Source organism: Coptis chinensis, unplaced genomic scaffold (assembly GCF_015680905.1).
Source record: "Coptis chinensis isolate HL-2020 unplaced genomic scaffold, ASM1568090v1 utg2528_pilon_pilon, whole genome shotgun sequence".
Taxonomy (NCBI): Eukaryota; Viridiplantae; Streptophyta; class Magnoliopsida; order Ranunculales; family Ranunculaceae; genus Coptis; species Coptis chinensis.
The window spans coordinates 1-23,181 of NW_028238130.1; the positions used below are offsets into that span (position 1 = coordinate 1).

Sequence of the window (23,181 nt, forward strand, 5' to 3'; positions counted from 1 at the left end):
AAAATGATGAGACCAATTATAGACTGATGGACAAATGACATTCAACAATGCAGACTAGATACAAAATTTTATAATAAACAAGAGAAATAAAAGGGTAAAAAAAAAGGTGGAGGGACATTGAGCCCGCTTTACCATCAGGAGGTGGTACAGACTCCAAATCTTGTCATCCAACAAACTCTTAGGTGTTATCCACTCCAACCCAGGACATCGATCAACTGACTATCATATGTTCATATTTGTGTAATGGCATGACATAATGCATAGAATCAGTATGTACTTTCATGTATGAAAAGGCAATCATGGCTTTGTCAGCATACATGCCCCTCAAGCAGAACCTCCAAATCTCCAATGTTCCACCCATTTCTCTCGAACACATTTATATCTTCAACTAACTTCTTTGAAAAATTTCTACCAAGATAGCAGATGGAACAAAATATTTCATCAACCCCTCCCCACCATCCTTTCGAAAAACAGAACCCAAATCCATGCTGCTGACACAAAAATTATTGACAACCCAATGATCCTAACTCTGGTTGTGCACGAATGGGGAAACCCGACAAACGGTACACAATCCTGAACTTGAACTAGACAACTGAATGCATGCAGGGACTCAAACAACAAAATAGCAAGGCAGTATCCTCAACCAGAAACAGCTTGAGTGATGGCTAATCTGGCCCATTCTGCAGATTAATCAAATGGTCATCTGATGACAAACATTCATTTAAAATTCCCTGCTTGACACAGACAGCTGAATTAGCGGACCAGCATGATTACCTAGAGTGTCCGCCAAATCTCCCAGTAGCCCAACTGCAGTCTTGGTCACCGCATCATCCCTGATTAAAAACATTATGATATCAGCAACAACACCATCAAAGACATTCATACATGAAACTATGAAAGGAAAAAAGGATAGACTTTAATATTACTCACATGTCTTTCTCCTGATACAGGCTGTCCAAGAACTGGAGAATGTGAGGTGCAAAAGGCATCAATCAATGCAGTGGTGCCGATATTTGCATTACTATTCCAAACTTTTAAAAAGCCCTGAAGAATCCCTCAACCGATATATGTAAGCAATTATATGATGATATAAAGATCCCATCCTAATCTCAGACATGCCTAAACACGGTAAAGATATATTCGGCGATATATCGGAAAATGAACCATGTTTTAATATGGAAGCCTCCAAAAACAATTACAGCCTAAAAAAATCGAAAAAATGTTTTTATGGAACAAAAACAATTAAGGCTGGGCAGCATAAAGTCGAGGTAGAGCCTCGATATTGTGAGATAAAGAATGAGTTGCTTTTGGAAATGACTATAGTTGCACTATATTTCTCAAACCAGTCATAAGTGATTCATTTAGAGGCGAAAAACATATCTGGTCAATGTCTTTGAGTATTGTATTTCCAGTGCATACACAAACAGCTTATTCAATTATGTGAGAAGAAGCCATGGAGCCATTTGGCAACTATTATAACTAGAACTAATATTTTTAATATATGATTTTGACATAAGCCATTATCAAAAAATATACCAAACAACCAAATACATATCAGTTTTTATTGAATTACTAAAACAAATATGGAAAGAGAAAATACTAAAACAAAACTAAAACTAAAACAAAATAAGGTAACTCATTTTAAGAGGAAAGCTCCATGCTTTTTGTTTCTCATTCTTAAGCTAGTTTTTTATATATATATGAAAAATAAATCAAACAAATGATTTAGAGATCAAAGCTACAAATTGCTCCATAAAGCCCCATAGTTTTTTTGTTTTTTTAATGGATTATCTCATTTTGAGAATGAGATAATGGTTTCTAAGATTTTTTACCAAACAAGTTCTTTTATACCCAAAATCAATTATGATAATCAAATAGATTATTGGTCATGTAATGGATTATCATAATGGCTGCCAAACAGCCCCCATATGTGTCGACTGCACACACCAAAAAGAAGTCAACAGCTACAAATATAATGTCAGGTAATTAAAGAGGTAGCATAGAATCCACAAAGAAAGTTTAAGACAGGATTTCAATAACTAACAAGAATTTGAAGCAAGCTAATTGTGAAGACCAATGAGGGTCACCCTATGGAGTATAATATAAGGTAACCCTATGGATTGTTCCCATTGTAAAAGGGTGTCAATGCAGTACTATCTCCATAAAAATCTAGTGATAAGAGCAAGTCAGAAACTTGCAGCATGGAACCTACATTGATCAAGTTTTTGGCTGCAGAGGTGTTTTTTTTCTTGCAAATACTAAATATAACAGAATAGTCAGCTTTGGAAACTCTAAGCTGATAGGAAGTAACAAATCACTAATCATATGATTTTCATTTTTTTAGGGGACTGAGTAAAAATCACTAATCATATGTGACTCAAAAACCTTACAAATGCTGTTAAACCACTCTCGTCTACATTAAGCCTAGTACAAGTATCATCAAAGGAAAATTAACATCAGTTGTACAATTATGCCAAAGGAGACAGTCTACATTACACACTTAACTACTAACCTGTTATATACAAAAACATTACTAGCACACACGGTCCAGTGACAAAGTAAAAATAAGGAATATATGTATGTAACCCGATGAAGTTAAAAACAAAGAAAAACAAACAGAGGCATACGCTCCAGCTTCAGATACAAGCTTAAGACGCTCAGTGACGTGAGTAGTATCAAGTGAAGCAAAATGATGTTGAGTACATCTTGTCTGTAGGGATGGAATTTTCTTGTTGACATGGTCACCTAGTGTTCTTTTGCATTTCTCAATCGCTACATTATAGCAAGTTAGCAACCATAAGTTTTAAAAAAAAAAACGGTGGTATGTCAATAACCAGTCAAATAGTAAGAGGTATAGACGTATGGTAATGTAAGAGAGCACCTCTTCTTCGAGCAAATTGCAAATCATTTGTCATTTGCATCTGCCGCATCCAGCAAACACCTTCACCAAAGCCTTTACACTGACAATAGTAGGAGTGGTTGTCAATAAATTTAAAAGCTTCACAGCACACACCATCTCCAAGAAATCCATTTAGAAATCACTGTTTTTTCACTGCAAATTAAGATACACAGGCATTTTCTAGTCTACATCAAGAAGAAAGGCCCTTGAAAAATCAGATCCGTGGGGAGCTCTCCAGGACCTCCAGACCAAATTATATATCAACTGGTGAAGGTCTGCTGTCCACAATTGGAGAGATAGATGCTGTGGGTTCTGGTTAAATGTAAACACAATATTCCCGTTACAAATTGATAAATAATAATCAACTTCTCTAAGGACTTTTTCAGTAAGAAGTTCAACTCTTTGACACTAACGTTTCAGTCATTTGAACCAATAGACAAGGAAAAAGTTCACAAATTTCCATTATTCCACACCAAATACTTACTGAACAATCACATTTGACTTGCATGGTATCCCTACAAATGCGCAAAATTCTCTTGGTAAGAATCGGACTTGATATGTGGAACCCTACCAAAGAAGATGCAAACAGTCGACGCTTTGTAGCCATTTTAAAATTCCAAAGTTGTCTCTGTGTTCTTGCCTTCTTTTGTAGGGAGTTCGGTAGCAATACGACTTACCGTCCTAAAAACAACCCCAGTTGACCAGTTCTAGTTCAACTTCTATCGGGAAACTTTGGAAAATCTGCAGGAAAAACAAGCACAAATTTTTCTACATATATAATTTCTATCCATACAGATACTATTTACGTAATTAAAAGTACATACTAAAAGTAAATCAAATGATTGATATCAGCGGAAAACAAGTTTATCAAAAAGCTAATTTTATGGAAGATTACTGGACGCCTCTAAGCAACTCTCACAAGAGCTGTTTCTTAGCAAGCCTACTAAATATGGAAGTTTAACCAAAAACCAAAACCCACTTTTTTGTCTGAAAAAAAAAATCCCCATAAAAAAAGGATAAAATGCTTGGATTTCCCAAAGCAACACAATTTAGATGTATATGACCATGATATATTTGCCTTGTAGCACTCTTAATAAGAAATGCATGTGAGAGATGTTTCCATTTCTGTTGTTGGAAGGTTTATCCTTTTCATTTTTTCAAGCATTTAGATTCTGGTAAACATTGACTCTTCCCCTTAAAATACTAGAAATAATAGATAAAATGTAGTTGTGGAATTGATCAAACAATGATTTCAATCAAACTACAACATTAGAAGGTTGGAAACTTCAAACAACTACAAGTTTGCAAAACAAACACAGCACACAAAACAAGTATGAATATGCAGGAATAACAACTACAAAACCTCAACAGAAATATTTTATATTTCCAATACCATTTAAGTTAACAAAACTATATTTAAAATGAAGGAAAAGACTGATATGGATTGGAAATAAATTCATCAAAAAGTTTGTTTCTATTACATTTCTAAAACTTAAGGTTAAAATTATTCATGGATTTGAAGGGCCTCCCTCTTTGAATCCTGGTTTCTTAAATCATAAAACAACATTAGAATAGTTGCATTATGATTACCAAACTAAAACTCAAAGTATCTCCCTTTTGAAATGAATCCTGAATATCCATTATTCCACACCAAATACTTAATGAACATTCACATTTAACTTGTGCAAACATTTTCCGAAAAAGTTCTTTTGTAGGGACTCTAGTGGTAGAACCACCTGCCAAGTCCTTCAATCACCCTAGTTCTGGTTCAAATTCGAATAACAACCACAAAATTTCCAACAGCAGCGGGTGTTATTTTAGAGGCCTAAATCCCCAAAACAAATTCTGTAACCACTACCAATATAGAAACTCAATTTATTTTCCCCAAATCCTTATGAATCAGGACGTGTTTAAGTGCACCCATTGAGGTTTGATTTTCTTAGTGAAAACCCTCAATTCATTAACCCGGCATTTGTCTCTAATCCAGGCGCGTATAACCTAATGCACTTGGAAAACCGGATTATAGTTAACTACAAGTGCTCAAGACAAACACAAAGTTCAAAACAATTGCATATCCACAACAATTGAAGCCCCAAACCCCAAACCCCAAACACACACACAACAAAACATTTCAAACACGCACACGCACAAATTCAAGAAGAAGAAGAAGAAGTTGCACATATCGGCAAAATGACTTTGCTTACTGGACTGGAATTTGTTTGAAATGAATGGATCGAGGCTTAATATTCCACGTCAGACTAACTAAGTAACCACGGCTTACTGGACTACAATATTCTTACCAACTCTATGGTGAAATGCACCTAAAAATGCCTCAACGTTAGAAATTGACGGATAATTACCTTTATCTAGGATCTAGAACAACTTCCTAAAAGAAGTGAGACCAAACCATGGCACAACCGTCACCCCTCACCAGTTCACCAGCCTATGACACATTTTTTATATACCCCTCTGGTCATACCTCATGGGGTATCAAATGAATGTTACATTGGATTTGAGGTGCTTGATCTGTCAGATTCATTCTTAGGTGGATGAAGTTATAAACCTATTGTACAATGTTATATTACTTTTAGGTAAGTAGATATTGGTTGTGGTTGGTTCCTAAAATCAACTTTCCGTGGAATATAAGAGTTAAACTCTTCCCTCTCATTCTATCCATCTCCTTAAGCTAGCAAATTATGAAAGCAATTTGCCTTACGTTATTTCACTAGGTTACACTGACACACCGTATCGGACACGGATACGAATTGTCGGACACGGCAAAATATCAAAATTCGAGGTAAATTACATGCAATATGTTGATACATCATTATTTATGATTTGGAAGTATCGGTGATGACAAAAAATATGTCTGTAGGTAAATTACATGCAATATGTTTTGAGCCGGACACGTGGATCACGTGATTCCACGGTTTTTTCAAAATATGGTGTGTCTTAAAATCATAACATATTTGATGTTTAATCCCACATCTCCTTTTCCAATTCAATCAACACCAATTCATTCAAATTCTCCACTTTATTTTCTAGGCATCTATTGTCCAGGGCAATAAGGCATACACCTAGATGCTCGCCTTAAGTCTCACAGCCACCCTCAACCAAGATCCAAAAAACTTTGGTGTTTTTTATTTATTTTTTTAACTTTGGTGTTCAATGAAAAAAATCAACCTTATTCGTATGAAATATTGGTCAATTTATTTTTATTTTTTGTTTTGTGTTGTTTTGTCTATGGTACTAACCCACACAGCCAGTTTTTCTCACTTGCTTGTATGCCTGTGGCGTTGCGAGACTCTCTTCCTTTTTTAAGGTCACTTGTTATGTTATAGGTTAGTAGGTTACCTCAGTCATTTTTTTAGGGTCCTATTACTGACGGACCTCAATTTGTGTTGGGCGGACTCCCACCAAAAAAACAGTTATTACAAATTTGCCATTACTTTCAAAAAATCTAAAAAAAAACAATTATTCTGAAGTGTGCTTATTGGTCTAAAAAATTTGAATTGAAACCCAAAACTTAAACGGCCAAAGTGGTTTACGTTGTTTAAGATTTGAACTTTGAAAAATATAAAGTTACGTTTTGGAACTTGGGCTTGTGCGTCGGTCGTTTGGAAGTTCAAACGGTGTGGCCAAGTCGTTTGGGATTTAAATAAACGATATAAAGACACCGGTTAAGAGCCAAAAACACGTAACTATATATTTTTTTCAAGTTCAAATCCCAATTTATTGGCCACATTTTTTGGACTAAGTCCAAACGGTGTGGCCATATATCGAGAGACTGAGTCAAGCGATGTGGCCATGTCGTTTGGGATTTGGAAAGAAAAACGGTGTGGCCATTTTTTTGAAGTTAAATCCCAAACGATATGGCCACATCGTTTTGCTTTTTAGTGAAAAATAATAATGTGGCCATGTCGTTTTGGGATTTGAACTTTTGAAAAAAATTCAAAGTTACGTTTTTGGGCTCTTAACCGGTGCGGCAAGCCGTCGTTTGGGACTAAGTCCAAAACGCAGTGGTAGCGTTTTGGTTTAAGTTTGGGGTTTTCGAATTCAAATTTTTTTAGACCAATAATATATTTGTAATAATTATTTTTTTTTTAGATTTTGGTCGTTTAAGACAAAATTTAATCAATTTTTTTTTGTGGGAGTCCGCTTTGTAATAATTGTTTTGGGGTCGATTTTAAAAGAACCCTTCCTTTTCTAAGGTCACTTGTTATGTTATAGGTTAGTAGGTTACCTCAGTCATTTTTTTTTTTGGTTTTCTGCTCGCACTAGATTTTCCTTCAAATGAAAAGATGGGGAAGAACTTAAATATCCATGCATGTATATACCCGTGCATATCAAGAAGAAAAGAAATGAAAACGGAAAGTAAAAATTTGTGAATCATATCATTGTCTGCGGCAATAAGTGACTTGGAATTCATTATTAGCTAGTTCTTGATTTAGATTTTAGAGGAAGTGCAAAATTGGTATTGGCACATCATATTTCTTACGAGAATTTCTTTCCAAAATGTGTAGAACCACAAGATTGTGGACGATCGTATCAGCTTACTGCCAGATGAAATTCTTTTGTTTATCATATCATTTTTGACAATGAGAGAAGGAGCAAATACTAGCATCCTTTCACACCGATGGAGGAATCTGTGGAGTACATCTTTCTCTTGCCTCAACTTAGATGCTGTAAACATGATGGGATATGATTATCCCGCACATCACTTTAGGGGAAAGAGCCAAGATTTGTTACTGCAAGAAAGGTGTAAATTTGTTAAGTGGGTTGATCAGATTTTTGAACTTCACCATAGTGCAAGGATAAATTCACTTCGGATTTTTGTTTCTTGGATAAAACGTCCGCTTCTTATATTTATCGGTGGATTGAGTTAGTAGCGGGGCAGGGAATTCAAGAGCTTCATCTTGATCTGAACGTGCTCAATTTTGGTTTGTCCATGGGTTATGAAAAGTTATACGAATTCCCTAACTGGAGTTTTGCTGAAGGATGTGGTTGGTTCTGCCTTAAAGCATCTGTATCTGAACTGTTGCATTTTCAAGCTTCCTCCAGAGTTCAAAAGTTTCAACTCCCTTATATCCCTTAGAATGGAAAACATGTGGCTAAACCAAACAGAAGTGACAAGTATCTTGTCCAACTGTTTTTATCTTGAATGGTTCAGTATAAAAGATTGTTTTTTTCCTGGCCTACTAACTTAAAATTTTCAGGTCCATCTCTCCGATTAAAGCACTTAGCTGTAACTTATTGTTTTAAGTTAAACGGAATCGAGGTGGAAGCAGGAAACCTTTTATCCTTCGAATATAGCGGAAGTAAAGTAAGATTATCATTCAAAGATGTCCCACAGGTTGTAAAGTGGTAAGGGAATATGGGACAAAGCTTTGGTAGTAAACCTTTTTTGCCTTGGAAGTGCGTGCAAGCTAAGCAAACTACTCTCTTTAGCTTTAGTTAGTGGTAAGGGAATATGGGACAAAGCTTTTTAAACTTTTTTGTTGAAGTGGTAAGGCAAATACTCTCTTTTCTTTGGGAAACAAGTTGGCTCATTTTGACTGTAGGTAAACAGAGTTACTGGTTTTTTTATTTATAGAGGTCTTTGTCGATTTGGACTTACTCAGCTTAACATCACTCGATCAATAATTATTTTATATAAGGTCAGTTTATTAAAAAAATTCTTCTTCCCTGTTTATTGTTGTTATTATACACTTGATTATTACTTTTTTTTTTTTAATCGTCATTCATTGTTAAATGTTCACAACATAACCATGTTTTGCAAACTTGAACTCTTGATCCATCACTTATTTGTGAGCTAACCGATTCTACTGATAAAGTTCAATGATGACTATCTCTTAAAACTGATTTGTGTTTTTATCTACTAATTCTCCACCTTTACATGATTTTAAACTTGCAGATATCCAATTTGTACTTGAACATTTTCCTTTGGGTCTTGTTATTAGAGGTTCAGAGAACAACCAACTGCTCAAGCAAGTGAGATTCTTTAACTCATTCACATTCTCTATTTACTTGATGTTATGTATTTTACATATATCCTACTGGAGTAACTCTATCATGTCTCGTCACTTTAATTAACAACCAATCTGTTGTAATGACAAGTATGGAAGTTGCTGGAGCAGTAGTTGAAACTGAAAGGCTCCCTCTGAAACACCAATGTAATTATACACATTTCAATGAGTAACCTGCATTTCTGGCCTTGAGCTTAAAATATGCCATAAAAGCAATTGTTCACCCTCAAACCTCAATTCATAAAATCTCCAATAATTCTGAAAGTTACCGTGTTAAAATTTCTACCCCGTTAGCATCTCCACTGTACACCCAACTTTATGCTCCTCGTGGATAACAATAGATTCCTTCCCACGCCTATTGGTAAATCCAGATACTTTTTTTGACTTGGACGAAAATCATAGTGCGTGCAAGCTTAGCATGGTGACTTTCTTCACACTATCAACAGTATCAAGAAAATCATAGCGACTTTCTTCACACTTTCGTCAAGAAACAGAGTTGGCTTCTTCAATTCATTTTGTAATACAGAGAGATCCAAGAGTGTGCTTTCCTGAATTTCATTGTTCAACAAGAGTGAGTGGAGCCTAAGAGTGTGCCTGTATAAGCTTTCTGCTTGGTGTTTGTTCCTGATCAGATCAGCTTATTATTCCATCCAGTCTATAACATCAGTTCCTACCAACTATAAGGTCATCAGCTCTATATATACTATATAAATTCTCTTCTACGTACCTTATTATAGATCCAAGTACTACTGAAAGAAAAGTGGAAACCTGATAATACACTATGTAAGATATTTGTGGTTCACACATTCTCTCTTTATTTACTGTAGGAAGAAACAGAGTTGTTGGTTTTTTTCATTTCATCACAAACAGCAGAGAGAGTTTTCCATAACTTCTTTGTGGTGCTCTGCTTAGCTTGGTCGATCTTGGACTAGTACTCAGTTTAACATCACTCCATCAATTATATTATATATAAGGTCAGTTTATTACAAATTTTCTTCTTCCTTGTTAGTTGCTATTATACACTTGATTATTACTCTTGTTTTTTAGTCGTCTTTCATTGTTAAAGGTTAACAACATAACCATGTTTTGCAAACTTAAACTCTTGATCCATCACTTATTTGAAATCTGAGCTAACCAATTCTACTGATAAAGTCCAATGATGACTATCTCTTAACAAGTAATTAATGTGTTGTAATGACAGGAATGGAGATCCTTGTAGCAGCTATTGGAACCATATTGAGTTGTGGGTGTAACAGCATGAACGCATCACTGGAAGAGAAGTGTAAGTATATTAAAAGTTCGAAAGAAGAAGTTCAGTCGTTGAGAGACAGAAAACAAGAATTGATTGCCCAAGTAAACGATGTAAAAGCTAAACTGTTGATTGCGGAGGGGGAAGGAAAGGTGCGCACAAGTATTGTAGAAAACTGGTTGAATACAGCCAATGGTGTTATATCCGAGGTGGATGTGGTGCAAACCCAAGCCCAAGTACCGAACAGTTGCTTAAGTGGAGTTTTACCTAATTGTTCTTCAAGAGCAAAATTGGGAAAACAAATGCTCAAGTTGATTGATGAGATGACTAATCTCTTAAATGCTGGTCCGTTCTCAGACGAGGCGTTAGCATTTTTTGTTCAAGAGACAGGAATGGAGATGGCAACAACAAGACTGATTGGTAAAACTACTGCTGGCAAGAACTTGGAGATGGTTTGGGAATGTTTACTAGGTGATGAATTTCAGAAAATTGGTGTCTATGGGATGGGTGGCGTGGGCAAAACCACTTTAATGAAGAACATCAATAATCGACTCTTGCAACAACAAAGCCGCTTCGAAAGGGTTATGTGGGTCACTGTATCCAAAGATGTTAATGCTCAAAAACTTCAAAGCGAGATTGCAAAGAAAGTCACATTGGATCTTTTCTGCTGAACAAGATGAAGCTACACGGTCATCATTGTTGCTAAGTGCATTGCGTAGAAGGGGAAAGTTTGTGCTTATCCTAGACGACATATGGGAAGCATTCGATTTACTGGATCTTGGAGTTCCTGAACCCACAAAAGACAATGGGTGCAAGATAATATTGACTACTAGGTCAAGGGAAGTGTGCGAAGGGATGCTGTGCCAGAAAGATGTCAAAGTTGAACAGCTTTCTGAGGACGAAGCGTGGGAACTGTTCATGGCAAATGTTGGTGAGGAGCTTGTTCCTCAAGTGGAAAAGTTTGCAAAAGCAGTTGTTGCAGAATGTTGTGGTTTGCCACTTGCAATAGTCACAATTGGTCGATCTCTGAGAAGAAAAGATGTTGATGAGTGGCGAGTTGCATTATCAGATCTGCGAGAATCTACAGGTTTGAACATGCCCATGGAGGAGAAAGTCATTCAGCGTCTGAAATTCAGTTACGATCAACTAAAGGAAAACCACCAGAAGTGTTTCTTATATTGTGCATTGTATCCTGAAGATTATATAATCGACACTAGTAAGTTGATTGAGTATTGGGTTATGGAAGGGTTCGTGGAGGGATCCAGCAAAGAAGATGAAATGCTTCGTGGCCGTGTTATTCTGAATATACTAAAGCGTTGTTGCATGTTAGAAGAAGTTTCTTCAGAAGGTCGTGGTTATAGGGACCTTGTTAAAATGCATGATTTGATTAGGGATATGGCTCTTTACATCACAAAATCAAAACCTAAATTCATGGTCAGAACTGGGCTTTCATCAACAAAAATACCGCATGAAGATGATTGGTCGGAAGATCTTGAGAGGGTTTCGTTTATGGGAAGTGGAATAGAAAATATTCCAATTATTCCGAAATGCCCAAAACTCTTGACATTGATCTTTGCTCAAAATTTTGATGGTTCACTGAAACACGTTGCGCCTGGTTTTTTTAGGCACATGAATAGTCTGACGGTTCTTGATTTATCTCAGACTAGTATTGAGTCATTACCAGATTCACTTTCTGATTTGGTGAATCTTCGTGGTTTACTCTTAATTGAATGTCGGAAATTAGTTAGAGTGCCTTCTCTATCCAAGCTTCAGTCACTGAGAGTGTTGAAGCTCACATGTTCGCCATAAAAGAAAGCGCCTCATGGGATGGAAATGTTGGTCAACCTCAGAAGCCTTGATCTCAGTTTCAATGTTAGATTGAAAGAAATGATCCCTTCAGGATTGATATCCAAGTTTTCTTTACTTGAAGAGTTAAAATTGAGGGGAATAGAACCGAAATATGTGTATGCGCGAGAAAGAGGGGGAGATTTCGTGCAGGAACTCTCAAGCTTGACACACTTGGAGAATCTTGAAATCAAATTTCACGAGCAGTCGGACTTTATTTCCTATGGTGAATTTACAAACTTTGAAAAGTTAAAAAAGTATTTTATTCAAATAGAAAGCCACATATATTTCGTAGGTCAGCACGAGAGAAGTCTATGTTTGTCCAACAGAAAGGGTATTCCTTGCAATGCCCTCCGACTTCCAAAAAGCATTCAATTTCTTCAGGTTCAACATTTCAATGAAATCTCAAGGTTATCAGAGTTGCCCTTCCTACAACGAGTCGAGAGCATGGGTATCGCACACGGAGCTTTTCCTTGTTTGAAGAGGTTAGATATCTATCGTTGTGATAATATCAAAGTTTTATTCTCGTCTAGGTTGCTTCAACAGCTTCTTAACCTTGAAGAGATAAAAGTTGTGAATTGCTCACAATTGGAGGAGCTAGTGGTAGCGGATGGAGATGAGAGTGGTGCCATTCCAGTACTCCCTAGGTTACATAATTTGGAATTAAATGGATTACCAAAACTGAAGAGCAATTGGAGTCAGCTATTCATGTACAGCAACTCTTGGCAGTATGTTACAATTAACACGAAGTCAAACTCGACCGCCTATTTTCAACTAGGTTATTACAACACTTTCAATACCTGGAAAAGATCACCGTGTGTAATTGTGCGGAATTGGAGGAACTAATTGTAGAAGAAGAAGAAGCATGTGAAATTGATTATACTGTCGCACTCCCAAGGTTGAAGATATTATTCTTCAGGAATCTACCGAAACTGAAGAGCATTTGGAAGGGCGTGATGGTTTGTGACTCTCTTCAAACAGTTGAAGCATTTATTTGTCCTGAATTGAAAAGGCTCCCTCTGTTCAACCGAGAACATCAGTCAGCCCCACCTTCTCTCAAAGAAATCCGTGGAGGCAGAGAGTGGTGGGATTCACTCGAGTGGGATTACCCACGTCCTGAACATCTCTTTCATTCCTTTCAATCAAGGTATGTGTCATGTTCATCCGTAGTTTCAAGCTTTTCATCAGAAACTTTTGTTCTTTTTAGGATTTTCTTTGATTTGTTGCCGTTTTTAAAGATTTTCAAATAATTTGTTGTTCAATTTATCCACAGATAAATTCGAATTTGTGTTGATTTTTCGTGGAGATTCAGAAATTCTAGTCTTGTTTTGGTTTCAATTGATTGGAATTTTGAATTTGGTTGTTTTGTTTTTTCAGTTGAACTGGTTTCTAGAGTTTTCGATTGCAGGAATCGTCACCGATAGTATTGGAACTCCTTTTGGTGATGGTCAAACTTAGAATGACTTCTATACTCTCAATTATTTGTTCCTGTCAATCAATGGTGTCTATGTGTGTGTCCGCAATGTGATTTGTTGAACAGTCAAACTGGACGCAGAGAACGCAACAAGTTAATGTATGAACAAGAAGATGTATTTGAGTGGTGGGATTCACTCGAGTGGGATTACCCTACCCACGTCCTTAACATGTCTTTCGAGAAAGGAATGATTGATTTCGTCTCGTTTTCTAATCGGATTGAAAAGAGCTCTTATTCGATTTCAAGTTACAAAGTGCTTGTGGAAAAGAAAGGTCAAGTGCTACGAAGGAATCAAATGTTAGATATCGAAACCAGTTTTCCTTTCTGCTTAGATAATCGGGGTTTCGATCAAAGTATGTATCATGTTCATCCGTAGTTTCAGGCTTTGGATATGAAACTTTGTCTTTTTAACAAATTTGAAATAATTTGATAGATAATAGGCCATGCTGATGTTGTTGTTCAAATTCGAATTTATTTTGATTTTTAGTGGAGAATCAGAAATTCTAGTCTTGTTTTCATTTCAGTTGGCCTTTATCCTTTTATCCTTTTCATAAGAGTTAAAGTTAGCTTAGTTTGTAAGTGCTGTGGCTTCTCTTGCATTAAGGTTATAATTATTCATGGATTTGAATGTATATGGAGATTCCTGGTTTGTTCATATGTCAGGAATTTGGTGAGTTGGCATTATGATAACAAACTAGTCAAACTATTGGTTTGATATGCAATCATATGTTTGCACTTTTACGCTATGCAATGATAATTCCTCGTATTACATGTGAACATAGTCCGAAAAACTCATTGAAGTTCCCTAAACCTGAATAGTATCCAGTGATTACATTACCATTGACTCACAAACAGGGCCAAGGTTGAAAGTTGGTGTTAGGCACCGATTGGTCCTACCAATATAGTCCCCTCCAGTTAATGGGATCTATTGAAGCGCGTTTAATTTGATTTATTTCATTTTCCTGAAGAAAAAATCTCACATATACCATGATAGTTGTCCTTTACATACTTGATATTGGAGTTCTTCTGAACTGTTATATAACTTCTTCTCAAGCATAGGCTTAGGTTCTATATTTATATTGGCATGATTGAATATAGGTCACCGACATATTTTCCCCTCCAAACATTTCAAACTGAAGCCAAATTCAAGAATCTTCAAGTATTGTTGCTCTTGACTCAAGCACTGATTCTACTTTAATGTGTTTGACAGGTACAAAATTTCAAAACTGCCAGTAGGATAGTAGCCGCCTGCTTGTCATACAGTTTGGTCTTTGACTTGTGCTTGTTTTATGGGCTGCTATTACTCAAAGAAAGTTAAACGATCGCCTGGTTACGAGGAGTCTACAGTTCGAATCCCCTTGTGAGTATATTTTAGTTATTTGTATGTGTATCTCATTTCAAAATTTCAATCATGAACTCTGTTGTCAAAGGCGGCACCCTGATGGCGAAGGAGGCAATTTTTAATGAAAATAGTTGGTCCCTGTCAAAGGCGTTCCCATGGCGGTTGCTAGACCTTAGTCCTGCATGGTTTACAATGATTAAGACCTCTCACTAAAAGCTCTGATGAAGTTCCAAAAATATAGCGTATATTTAAATATTTTAACCAATTGAAAATCCCCTAAAAACAAGTCAAACATCACTAATGGCGAAGCTTGTGTCCAATCGCTTGGTTGTCCGTTTTTTTGTAAACTTAACAAGTATGAGACATAACTCGTTAAGCATATCTCTATCATACATATCTAATTATACTATTAGTCTTTTGGAGGTTGGCTAAAACTGGAAAGACTGGAATCTATGTTGTAAGGAATACATTTCCTCAGCAGAAATAATGTTGTAAGGATTATGTTGAATGGGTAGTAGATGTATAAGAAACTGTGGATGTTCGAGAGAGAACATGCATAGGGGAAATAACTCCTTTCTCACATTTTGTAATTATGAACATTTATTCTACACAAGCGGTTCAATGAGCAAGTGTTTGACCTATATTTTCCATGTACGCCGTGAATCAGGTCTTTAACTTTTGATCCCTTTTTGTATGTCTGTCGGTGTTTTAAGTTTAAAATTACAGGTTTTTTATTTGTTTGATTTGAAGCGCAATGGTGTTATTGAATCCGGGGAATTTGACTTCATCCCAATGTTTCACTGGAGGAGGAAGTTGCATGTAAGAATTGATTCCCATTACTTACACTTATATTCATGATCTCATATTAACGTACTAGATTCTACTGGTAATCAGTTACCCAAAAACCTACCCCCCTTTCCACTGTATCCTTTAATTTGCTGATCACACTTTGGTAAATTCTTTGTGTAGTTGCATTTCAACCATATGATCTAAGGCAGACTAGTTTAATTGAACGTGAGGAGGTGATTTTTTGGAGATTCTTCCTTTTTAGTCCTCCAATATTTAGTATATATCATTCAGGCTCTCTCCATTTATTCTGTATGTATGTGCTTGACTTATCAAGAAGCATGTTATAGTACACAAGACACATGTTATCATGCAGATTATTGAACTAGAGATGTGGATTTAGAGATGGGAATGTGTGATCTTAAAATCTAGTAAATATCATATCATTTTATCGACTATGTTTAACACAGTTTTGATCACACTGACTTTGGGGAGCCATACATTTTTTTTTATGAACACAAGTAGGGATTTTATTAGAATAGAACCAGAAATGAGTTACAGAGAGGTGATTGGTAAATAATCAATTGAAAATTTTAAGCATTTCATTGTGGGTGTTCAAGACCAAATTTATATGCTTACAAAAGTCCACGATTAAACAAATGTCTCAACTTATAATGAAATTATTAGAAGTCTTCGACCAATACTTTTGTATGTGCAACAAAGGGTCATTCATAATGAGTCCCAAAGGGCGTACCACATGACTGAATATAAGACATCAGACATTCAGACCAAATTATTCAAGGCATACAACATTTCAATGTGTAAGAATCTGATTCTTAAACCAGTTTGTATGTAACTTTTGTTGCAGGTTTCAGTTAAAGGAGATGGTGTTGGCTCTTTTGATTGAGTCTGATCTGACCCTCACTGAGGATGTTGTCGAAACAATCGTGGATAAGGTCATCTTCTCTCTCTGGAATTGTACACTTACCTTATATCTGTTTGTTATATATTCTCATTGCTGCCTTGCTACAGACATTTACTGATGCAGATTCAAAAGGTGATGGAAGGACAAATATGCATCAAATGGCTGCACGGTTATTATCATCTCAGACAATTAATGGCCGTGGTGGTATATGGTAGGACAAAAAAACACCATTTCTGCATTGGTGCTGGGAATGTGCGCGGTTGTAGAAATGAAGAGCCTTGTCTCACAAAGACTCCGGAGGATTGGAGGAGGACATCAAAGTTGATAGCGTCGGACTGCAACAGTTTGGATCCGTGGAACAAGAAGCAGAAAAGTGTAAGACTTGTTGGTAAACGAACCTGGTGTGGGGCATGCAATCCATGAAAAGTTTAAGGTGCAAGTTTTGAGTAATGGAAAATCATTGGATAAGAGTATAAGACGGAGTTCCCAACTATGGCGGAAGCAGATTCAGATCTCCTTGTCGAGGTTGAGGGTGTAGTTGGGGATTTCAGCAAGGATAAGGGTATCTGCCCCCTAATGCTTGAACGAGGGCCAAGGTGGCAGTGTGCTCTTCATTGCCTCATTGACAGTCAGTAAGTAGGATTTCCTAACCGGTAACCAATACCACACTTCAAAGATTTTCTGCACGTACGCCCTTCATTCCCTGGCCAGTTTCCTAAACCAATTTGGAATGTAACCAAACGAAAGCTATATAGAATTCCCTGGTTGTTTCCTTTTCGAATTCCAATTAGAATTCCAATTAGAATTAGCAATCCTCTTATATTTATTTATGTAAACGGCTAAGGACCTTACAATTAGCACCCTCTTTTTTCCGTGGTAGTTGAGTTTGATTGTTTCTTTTGCAGATAATAGATCTTAGCTTTTGTAGAGATTAGATTGTAAATTTTGGAACTGGCTAGATTAATTGATGTTCTTCCATTCAAGTTTCATTCCACTTTCGCTTGTTGTATCAAATCCAAAACTACATGCCTCCCACAAACCTACAAAACTATATAGAAGAGGAATTGATGATGGAAAATCAGAATAATCTTGAAGATTTGAACATCTTCAACTAGAAATTATCGAAAAAAAAAAAAATTATCGAAAAAAAAGAAGAAAAGTGATTTGGTTGTGCCAGATAAGTGGGAAGATTTGTCTAACTGCGGCAAGAATAACAATTTGGTTGGTTATGCCATATCATGGGGAAGATTTCTTCTTTAACATATTTACAAGACTTAATGGGCGTGAACTTAATCAGTTTGAGCATTTGAGGTATGAATGCAAACTGTAGTACAACCGTACAAATTAATTAGCAGCTCGCCCCAGAATCTATGATCCTAAGATTAAACAAATTAAGAATGAAGAGGTTACTGTGAAGGATTTATGTATTGATCATAACACCATAAAGTTTGTGATTAGTAGTTGTAATGGTTTAGTACTACTAGACCCTCTGCCAAATGGAGGAAAATGTGCGCTTGTAATCCTGTCATTGGTCAGCTGCTCCAAGCCTCCAACTGCCTCGTACGAAAAGGAGTCAAGGTTTATATACTCTGTCAACTGGAATCACATTCATTAATTCTACTGGGGAATATAAATAGATGATGGGTACGTTCGCCAATTGAGTTGAGCAGTGCCTATACCCAGGGTTCAATTTCCATTAACGGAGTGTTCCATTTTGTGTTTGCACGGGAGGAGTCATACATAGTTTCATTTGACACTGTTGAGGACAAGTTTTGCAAATCAAAACTTCCAGTTTGTTTATGTAGAATGCAGAAAGTATTACATGAAATAGAAGGTTGTCCATCTATTGTGGTGCCACCGTGCCAGACGCATGGAATGATAGATCTCCTCAGTGGCATGTATGGATTTTGAAAAATATCAACACAGGAGTATGGGAAAAGCGATGCACTGTAAATCTATCACTTTTGGGTGATATATTTCCTCAATCACTATTGCGGTATTGCCTGCAGGTATTTTTACACTAAGAAATTTATGTTGTAGCAACTCTGCAACTCTTGAAAATGGCAGAATCTTGATCTTAAAGGTTGGAAATGGGTACCATGTTTACGATGTCCAGCTGCAGCAACTAAGATCTTTGGAGATTAACCCGAAAAATTGGTACGTCTTTCAACCCTTTGTCGAGAGCATTGTTCCCTGATGAAAGCACTTCATATCATACCGATTTTGATGTGTTCATAGACTCAAGTTGCAACTGCTCTAGTCTTTGCTGTTTAATGTTAATCCTGTGATTAAATTATTGAAATGCGATGAAAATTTTGTTCAAGAATATACAAAATCGACAAGTCAATTGTATACAGGTCACCACAAGTCAATTGTAACTTCCTACAGAACGTTTTTAACTGTAATAGCTCAGAGTGTGGATCAACTGCATGCAACTATGCAAGTGCGCCCGACATGCAGAGATATGACCCCACCGAACATGGAAGGCCAACTTTTATCGAACTTAATTCAGTGACAGAGAGTGCATCGCAGAACTTAATAAGAAACACAGTACAGATGCATAAATTCCCTAGTGTAAGTGGGCAATCTCAAATCCCACATACGATGATATGAGTGTACAAAATGAGTAAAAGAAAAAATGATGAGACCAATTATAGACCGATGGACAAATGACATTTAACAATGCAGACTACATACAAAATTTTATAATAAACAAGAGAAATAAAAAGGGAATGGGAAAAAAAAAGTGGAGGGACATTGAGCCCGCTTTACCATCAGGAGGTGGTACAGACTCCAAATCTTGTCATCCAACAAACTCTTAGGTGTTATCTACTCCAACCCAGGACATCGATCAACTGACTATCATATGTTCATATCTGTGTAATGGCATGACGTAATGCATAGAATCAGTATGTACTTTCATGTATGAAAAGGCAATCATGGCTTTGTCAGCATACATGACCCTCAAGCAGACCTCCAAATCTCCAATGTTCCACCCATTCCTCCGAACACATTTATATCTTCAACCGACTTCTTCGAAAAATTTCTACCAAGATAGCAGATGGAAGAAAGTATTTCATCAACCCCTCCCCCCACCATCCTTTCGAAAAACAGAACCCAAATCCATGCTGCTGACACAAAAATTATTGACAACCCAATGACCCTGACTCCGGTTGTGCACGAATGGGGAAACCCCGACAAACGGTACACAATCCTGAACTTGAACTAGACAACTAAATGCATGCAGGGACTCAAACAACAAAATAGCAAGGCAGTATCCTCAACCAGAAACAGCTTGAGTGATGGCTAATCTGGCCCATTCTGCAGATTCCTTAATCAAATGGTCATCTGATGACAAACATTCATTTAAAATTCCCTGCTTGACACAGACAGCTGAATTAGCGGACCAGCATGACTACCTAGAGTGTCCGCCAAATCTCCCAGTAGCCCAACTGCAGTCTTGGTCACCGTGATCATCCCTGATTAAAAAACATTACGATATCAGCAACAACACCATCAAAGACATTCATACATGAAACTATGAAAGAAAAAGAGGATAGACTTTAATATTACTCACATGTCTTTCTCCTGATACAAGCTGTCCAAGAATTGGAGAATGTGAGGTGCAAAAGGCATCAATAGTGGTGCCTTTGCAGTACTTTTAAAGCCCTGAAGAATCCCTGAGTAAGCCTCCAAGATCCCATCCTAATCTCAGACATGCCTAAACACGGTAAAGTTCGAAAAACGAACCATGTTTTAGTATGGAACAAAAAAAACAATTACAGAAAAATATAACAAATTTAACCATAAGGCTGGGCAGCATAACGTCGAGGTAGAGCCTCGATATTGTGAGATAAAGAATGAGTTGCTTTTGGAAATGACTATAATTGCACTATATTTCTCAAACCAGTCATAAGTGATTCATTTAGAGGCAAAAAACATATCTGCTCAATGTCTTTGAGTATTGTATTTCCAGTGCATATGCAAACAGCTTATTCAATTATGTGAGAAGAAGCCATGGAGCCATTTGGCAACTATTATAACTAGAACTAATATTTTTAATATAAATGATTTTGACATAAGCCATTATCAAAAAAATATACCAAACAACCAAATACATATCAGTTTTTTATTGAATTACTAAAACAAATATGGAAAGAGAAAAATACTAAAACTAAAACAAAAACAAAAACAAAATAAGGTAACTCATTTAAGAGGAAAGCTCCATGCTTTTTGTTTCTCATTCTTAAGCTAGTTTTTGTTTTTTTTTATATATATGAAAAATAAATCAAACAAACGATTTAGAGATCAAAAGCTTAATACAAATTGCTCCATAAGCCCCATAGTTTTTTTTGTTTTAATGGATTATCTCATTTTGAGAATGAGATAATGGTTTCTAAGATTTTTACCAAACAAGTTCTTTTTATACCCAAAATCAATTATGATAATCAAATAGATTATTGGTCATGTAATGGATTATCATAATGGCTGCCAAACAGCCCCCATATGTGTTGACTGCACACACCAAAAAGAAGTCAACAGCTACAAATATAATGTCAGGTAATTAAATAGGTAGCATAGAATCCACAAAGAAAGTTTAAGACAGGATTTCAATAACTAACAAGAATTTGAAGCAAGCTTATTGTGAAGACCAATGAGGGTCACCCTATGGAGTGTAATATAAGGTAACCCTGTGGATTGTTCCCATTGTAAAAGGGTGTCAATGCAGTACTATCTCCATAAAAATCTAGTGATAAGAGCATGTCAGAAACTTGCAGCATGGAACCTACATTGATCAAGTTTTTGGCCGCAGAGGTGGTTTTTTCTTGCAAATACTAAATATAACATAATAGTCAGCTTTGGAAACTCTAAGCTGATAGGAAGTAGCAAATCACTAATCATATGATTTTCATTTTGGGGGGAAACTGAGTAAAATGTTAGGTACTTTCAACCTAGAAAATGCTCAAGGCATTTCTCATGTCTCCATGACTCAAAAACCTTACAAATGCTGTTAAACCACTCTTGTCTACATTAAGCCTAGTACAAGTATCATCAAAGGAAAATTAGCATCAGTTGTACAATTATGCCAAAGGAGACAGTCTACATTACACACTTAACTACTAACCTGTTATATACAAAAACATTACTAGCACACGGTCCAGTGACAAAGTAAAAATAAGGAATATATAAGTATATAACCCGATGAAGTTAAAAAACAAAGAAAACAAACAGAGGCATACGCTCCAGCTTCAGATACAAGCTTAAGACGGCCAGTGACGGAGTAGTATCAAGTGGAGCAAAATGATGTTGAGTACATCTTGTCTGTAGAGATGGAATTTTCTTGTTGACATGGTCACCTAGTGTTCTTTTTGCATTTCTCAATCGCTACATTATAGCAAGTTAGCAACCATAAGTTTTAAAAAACAAAAAAAACGGCGGTAAGTCAATAACCAGTCAAATAGTAAGAGGTATAGACATATGGTAATGTAAGAGAGCACCTCTTCTTCGAGCAAATTGCAAATCATTTGTCATTTGCATCTGCCGCATCCAGCAACACCTTCACCAAAGCCTTTACACTGACAATAGTAGGAGTGGTTGTCAATAAATTTAAAAAGCTTCACAGCACACACCATCTCCAAGAAATCCATTTAGAAATCACTGTTTTTTCACTGCAAATTAAGATACACAGGCATTTTCTAGTCTACATCAAGAAGAAAGGCCCTTGAAAACCGTGGGAGCTCTCCAGGACCTCCAGACCAAATTATATATCAACTGGTGAAGGTCTGCTGTCCACAATTGGAGAGATAGATGCTGTGGGTTCTGGTTAAATGTAAACACAATATTCCCGTTACAAATTGATAAATAATAATCAACTTCTCTAAGGACTTTTTCAGTAAGAAGTCCAACTCTTTGACACTAACGTTTCAGTCATTTGAACCAATAGACGAGGAAAAAGTTCACAAATTTCCATTATTCCACACCAAATACTTACTGAACAATCACATTTGACTTGCATGGTATCCCTACAAATGCGCAAAATTCTCTTGGTAAGAATCGGACTTGATATGTGGATCGGTGGATCCCTACCAAAGAAGACGCAAACAGTCGACGCTTTGTAGCCATTTTAAAATTCCAAAGTTGTCTCTGTGTTCTTGCCTTCTTTTGTAGGGAGTTCGGTAGCAATACGACTTACCGTCCTAAAAACAACCCCAGTTGACCAGTTCTAGTTCAACTTCTATTGGGAAACTTTGGAAAATCTGCAGGAATAACAAGCACAAATTTTTCTACATATATAATTTCTATCCATACAGATACTATTTACGTAATTAAAAGCACATACTAAAAGTAAATCAAATGATTGATATCAACGGAAAACAAGTTTATCAAAAAGCTAATTTTATGGAAGATTACTAGACGCCTCTAAGCAACTCTCACAAGAGCTGTTTCAATAATAGATAAAATGTAGTTGTGGAATTCGATCAAACAATGATTTCAATCAAACTACAACATTAGAAGGTTGGAAACTTCAAACAACTACAACAAAACAAACACAACACACAAAACAAGCACGAATATGCAGGAATAACAACTACAAAACCTCAGCACGGTCAAAGGGGATTCTAACCTCGAAAGCA

The 23,181-nt window shown here is 36.5% G+C and overlaps 1 protein-coding gene and 1 long non-coding RNA gene across 5 annotated transcripts; one reads left to right on the forward strand and one right to left on the reverse strand.

Annotated features, from left to right (window-relative positions):
- Positions 1 to 21: 21 nt before the first annotated feature.
- On the reverse strand, positions 22 to 23,159 carry LOC147473466 (uncharacterized). 4 transcript variants are annotated; one of them, XR_015210449.1, is made up of 4 exons: positions 22,740 to 23,159; positions 21,787 to 22,569; positions 20,124 to 20,267; positions 22 to 833 (listed from the first exon to the last, which is right to left on the reverse strand). It is a non-coding gene; the product is annotated as an uncharacterized LOC147473466 (long non-coding RNA). The 4 variants fall into 4 exon arrangements; XR_015210446.1 differs by lacking the exon at positions 22,740 to 23,159 and having other exon boundaries at positions 21,787 to 22,620; XR_015210447.1 differs by lacking the exons at positions 22 to 833; positions 22,740 to 23,159 and adding an exon at positions 19,174 to 19,998 and having other exon boundaries at positions 21,787 to 22,620.
- On the forward strand, positions 8,719 to 17,529 carry LOC147473467 (putative disease resistance protein At5g63020). The gene is given in 7 exon segments (XM_086587399.1): positions 8,719 to 8,890; positions 9,753 to 9,899; positions 10,127 to 10,836; positions 10,838 to 13,166; positions 13,397 to 15,654; positions 16,490 to 16,577; positions 16,654 to 17,529. Coding segments are annotated over 2 exon segments (1,854 nt in total). The 5' UTR covers positions 8,719 to 8,890; positions 9,753 to 9,899; positions 10,127 to 10,128; the 3' UTR covers positions 11,984 to 13,166; positions 13,397 to 15,654; positions 16,490 to 16,577; positions 16,654 to 17,529.
- Positions 23,160 to 23,181: the final 22 nt, after the last annotated feature.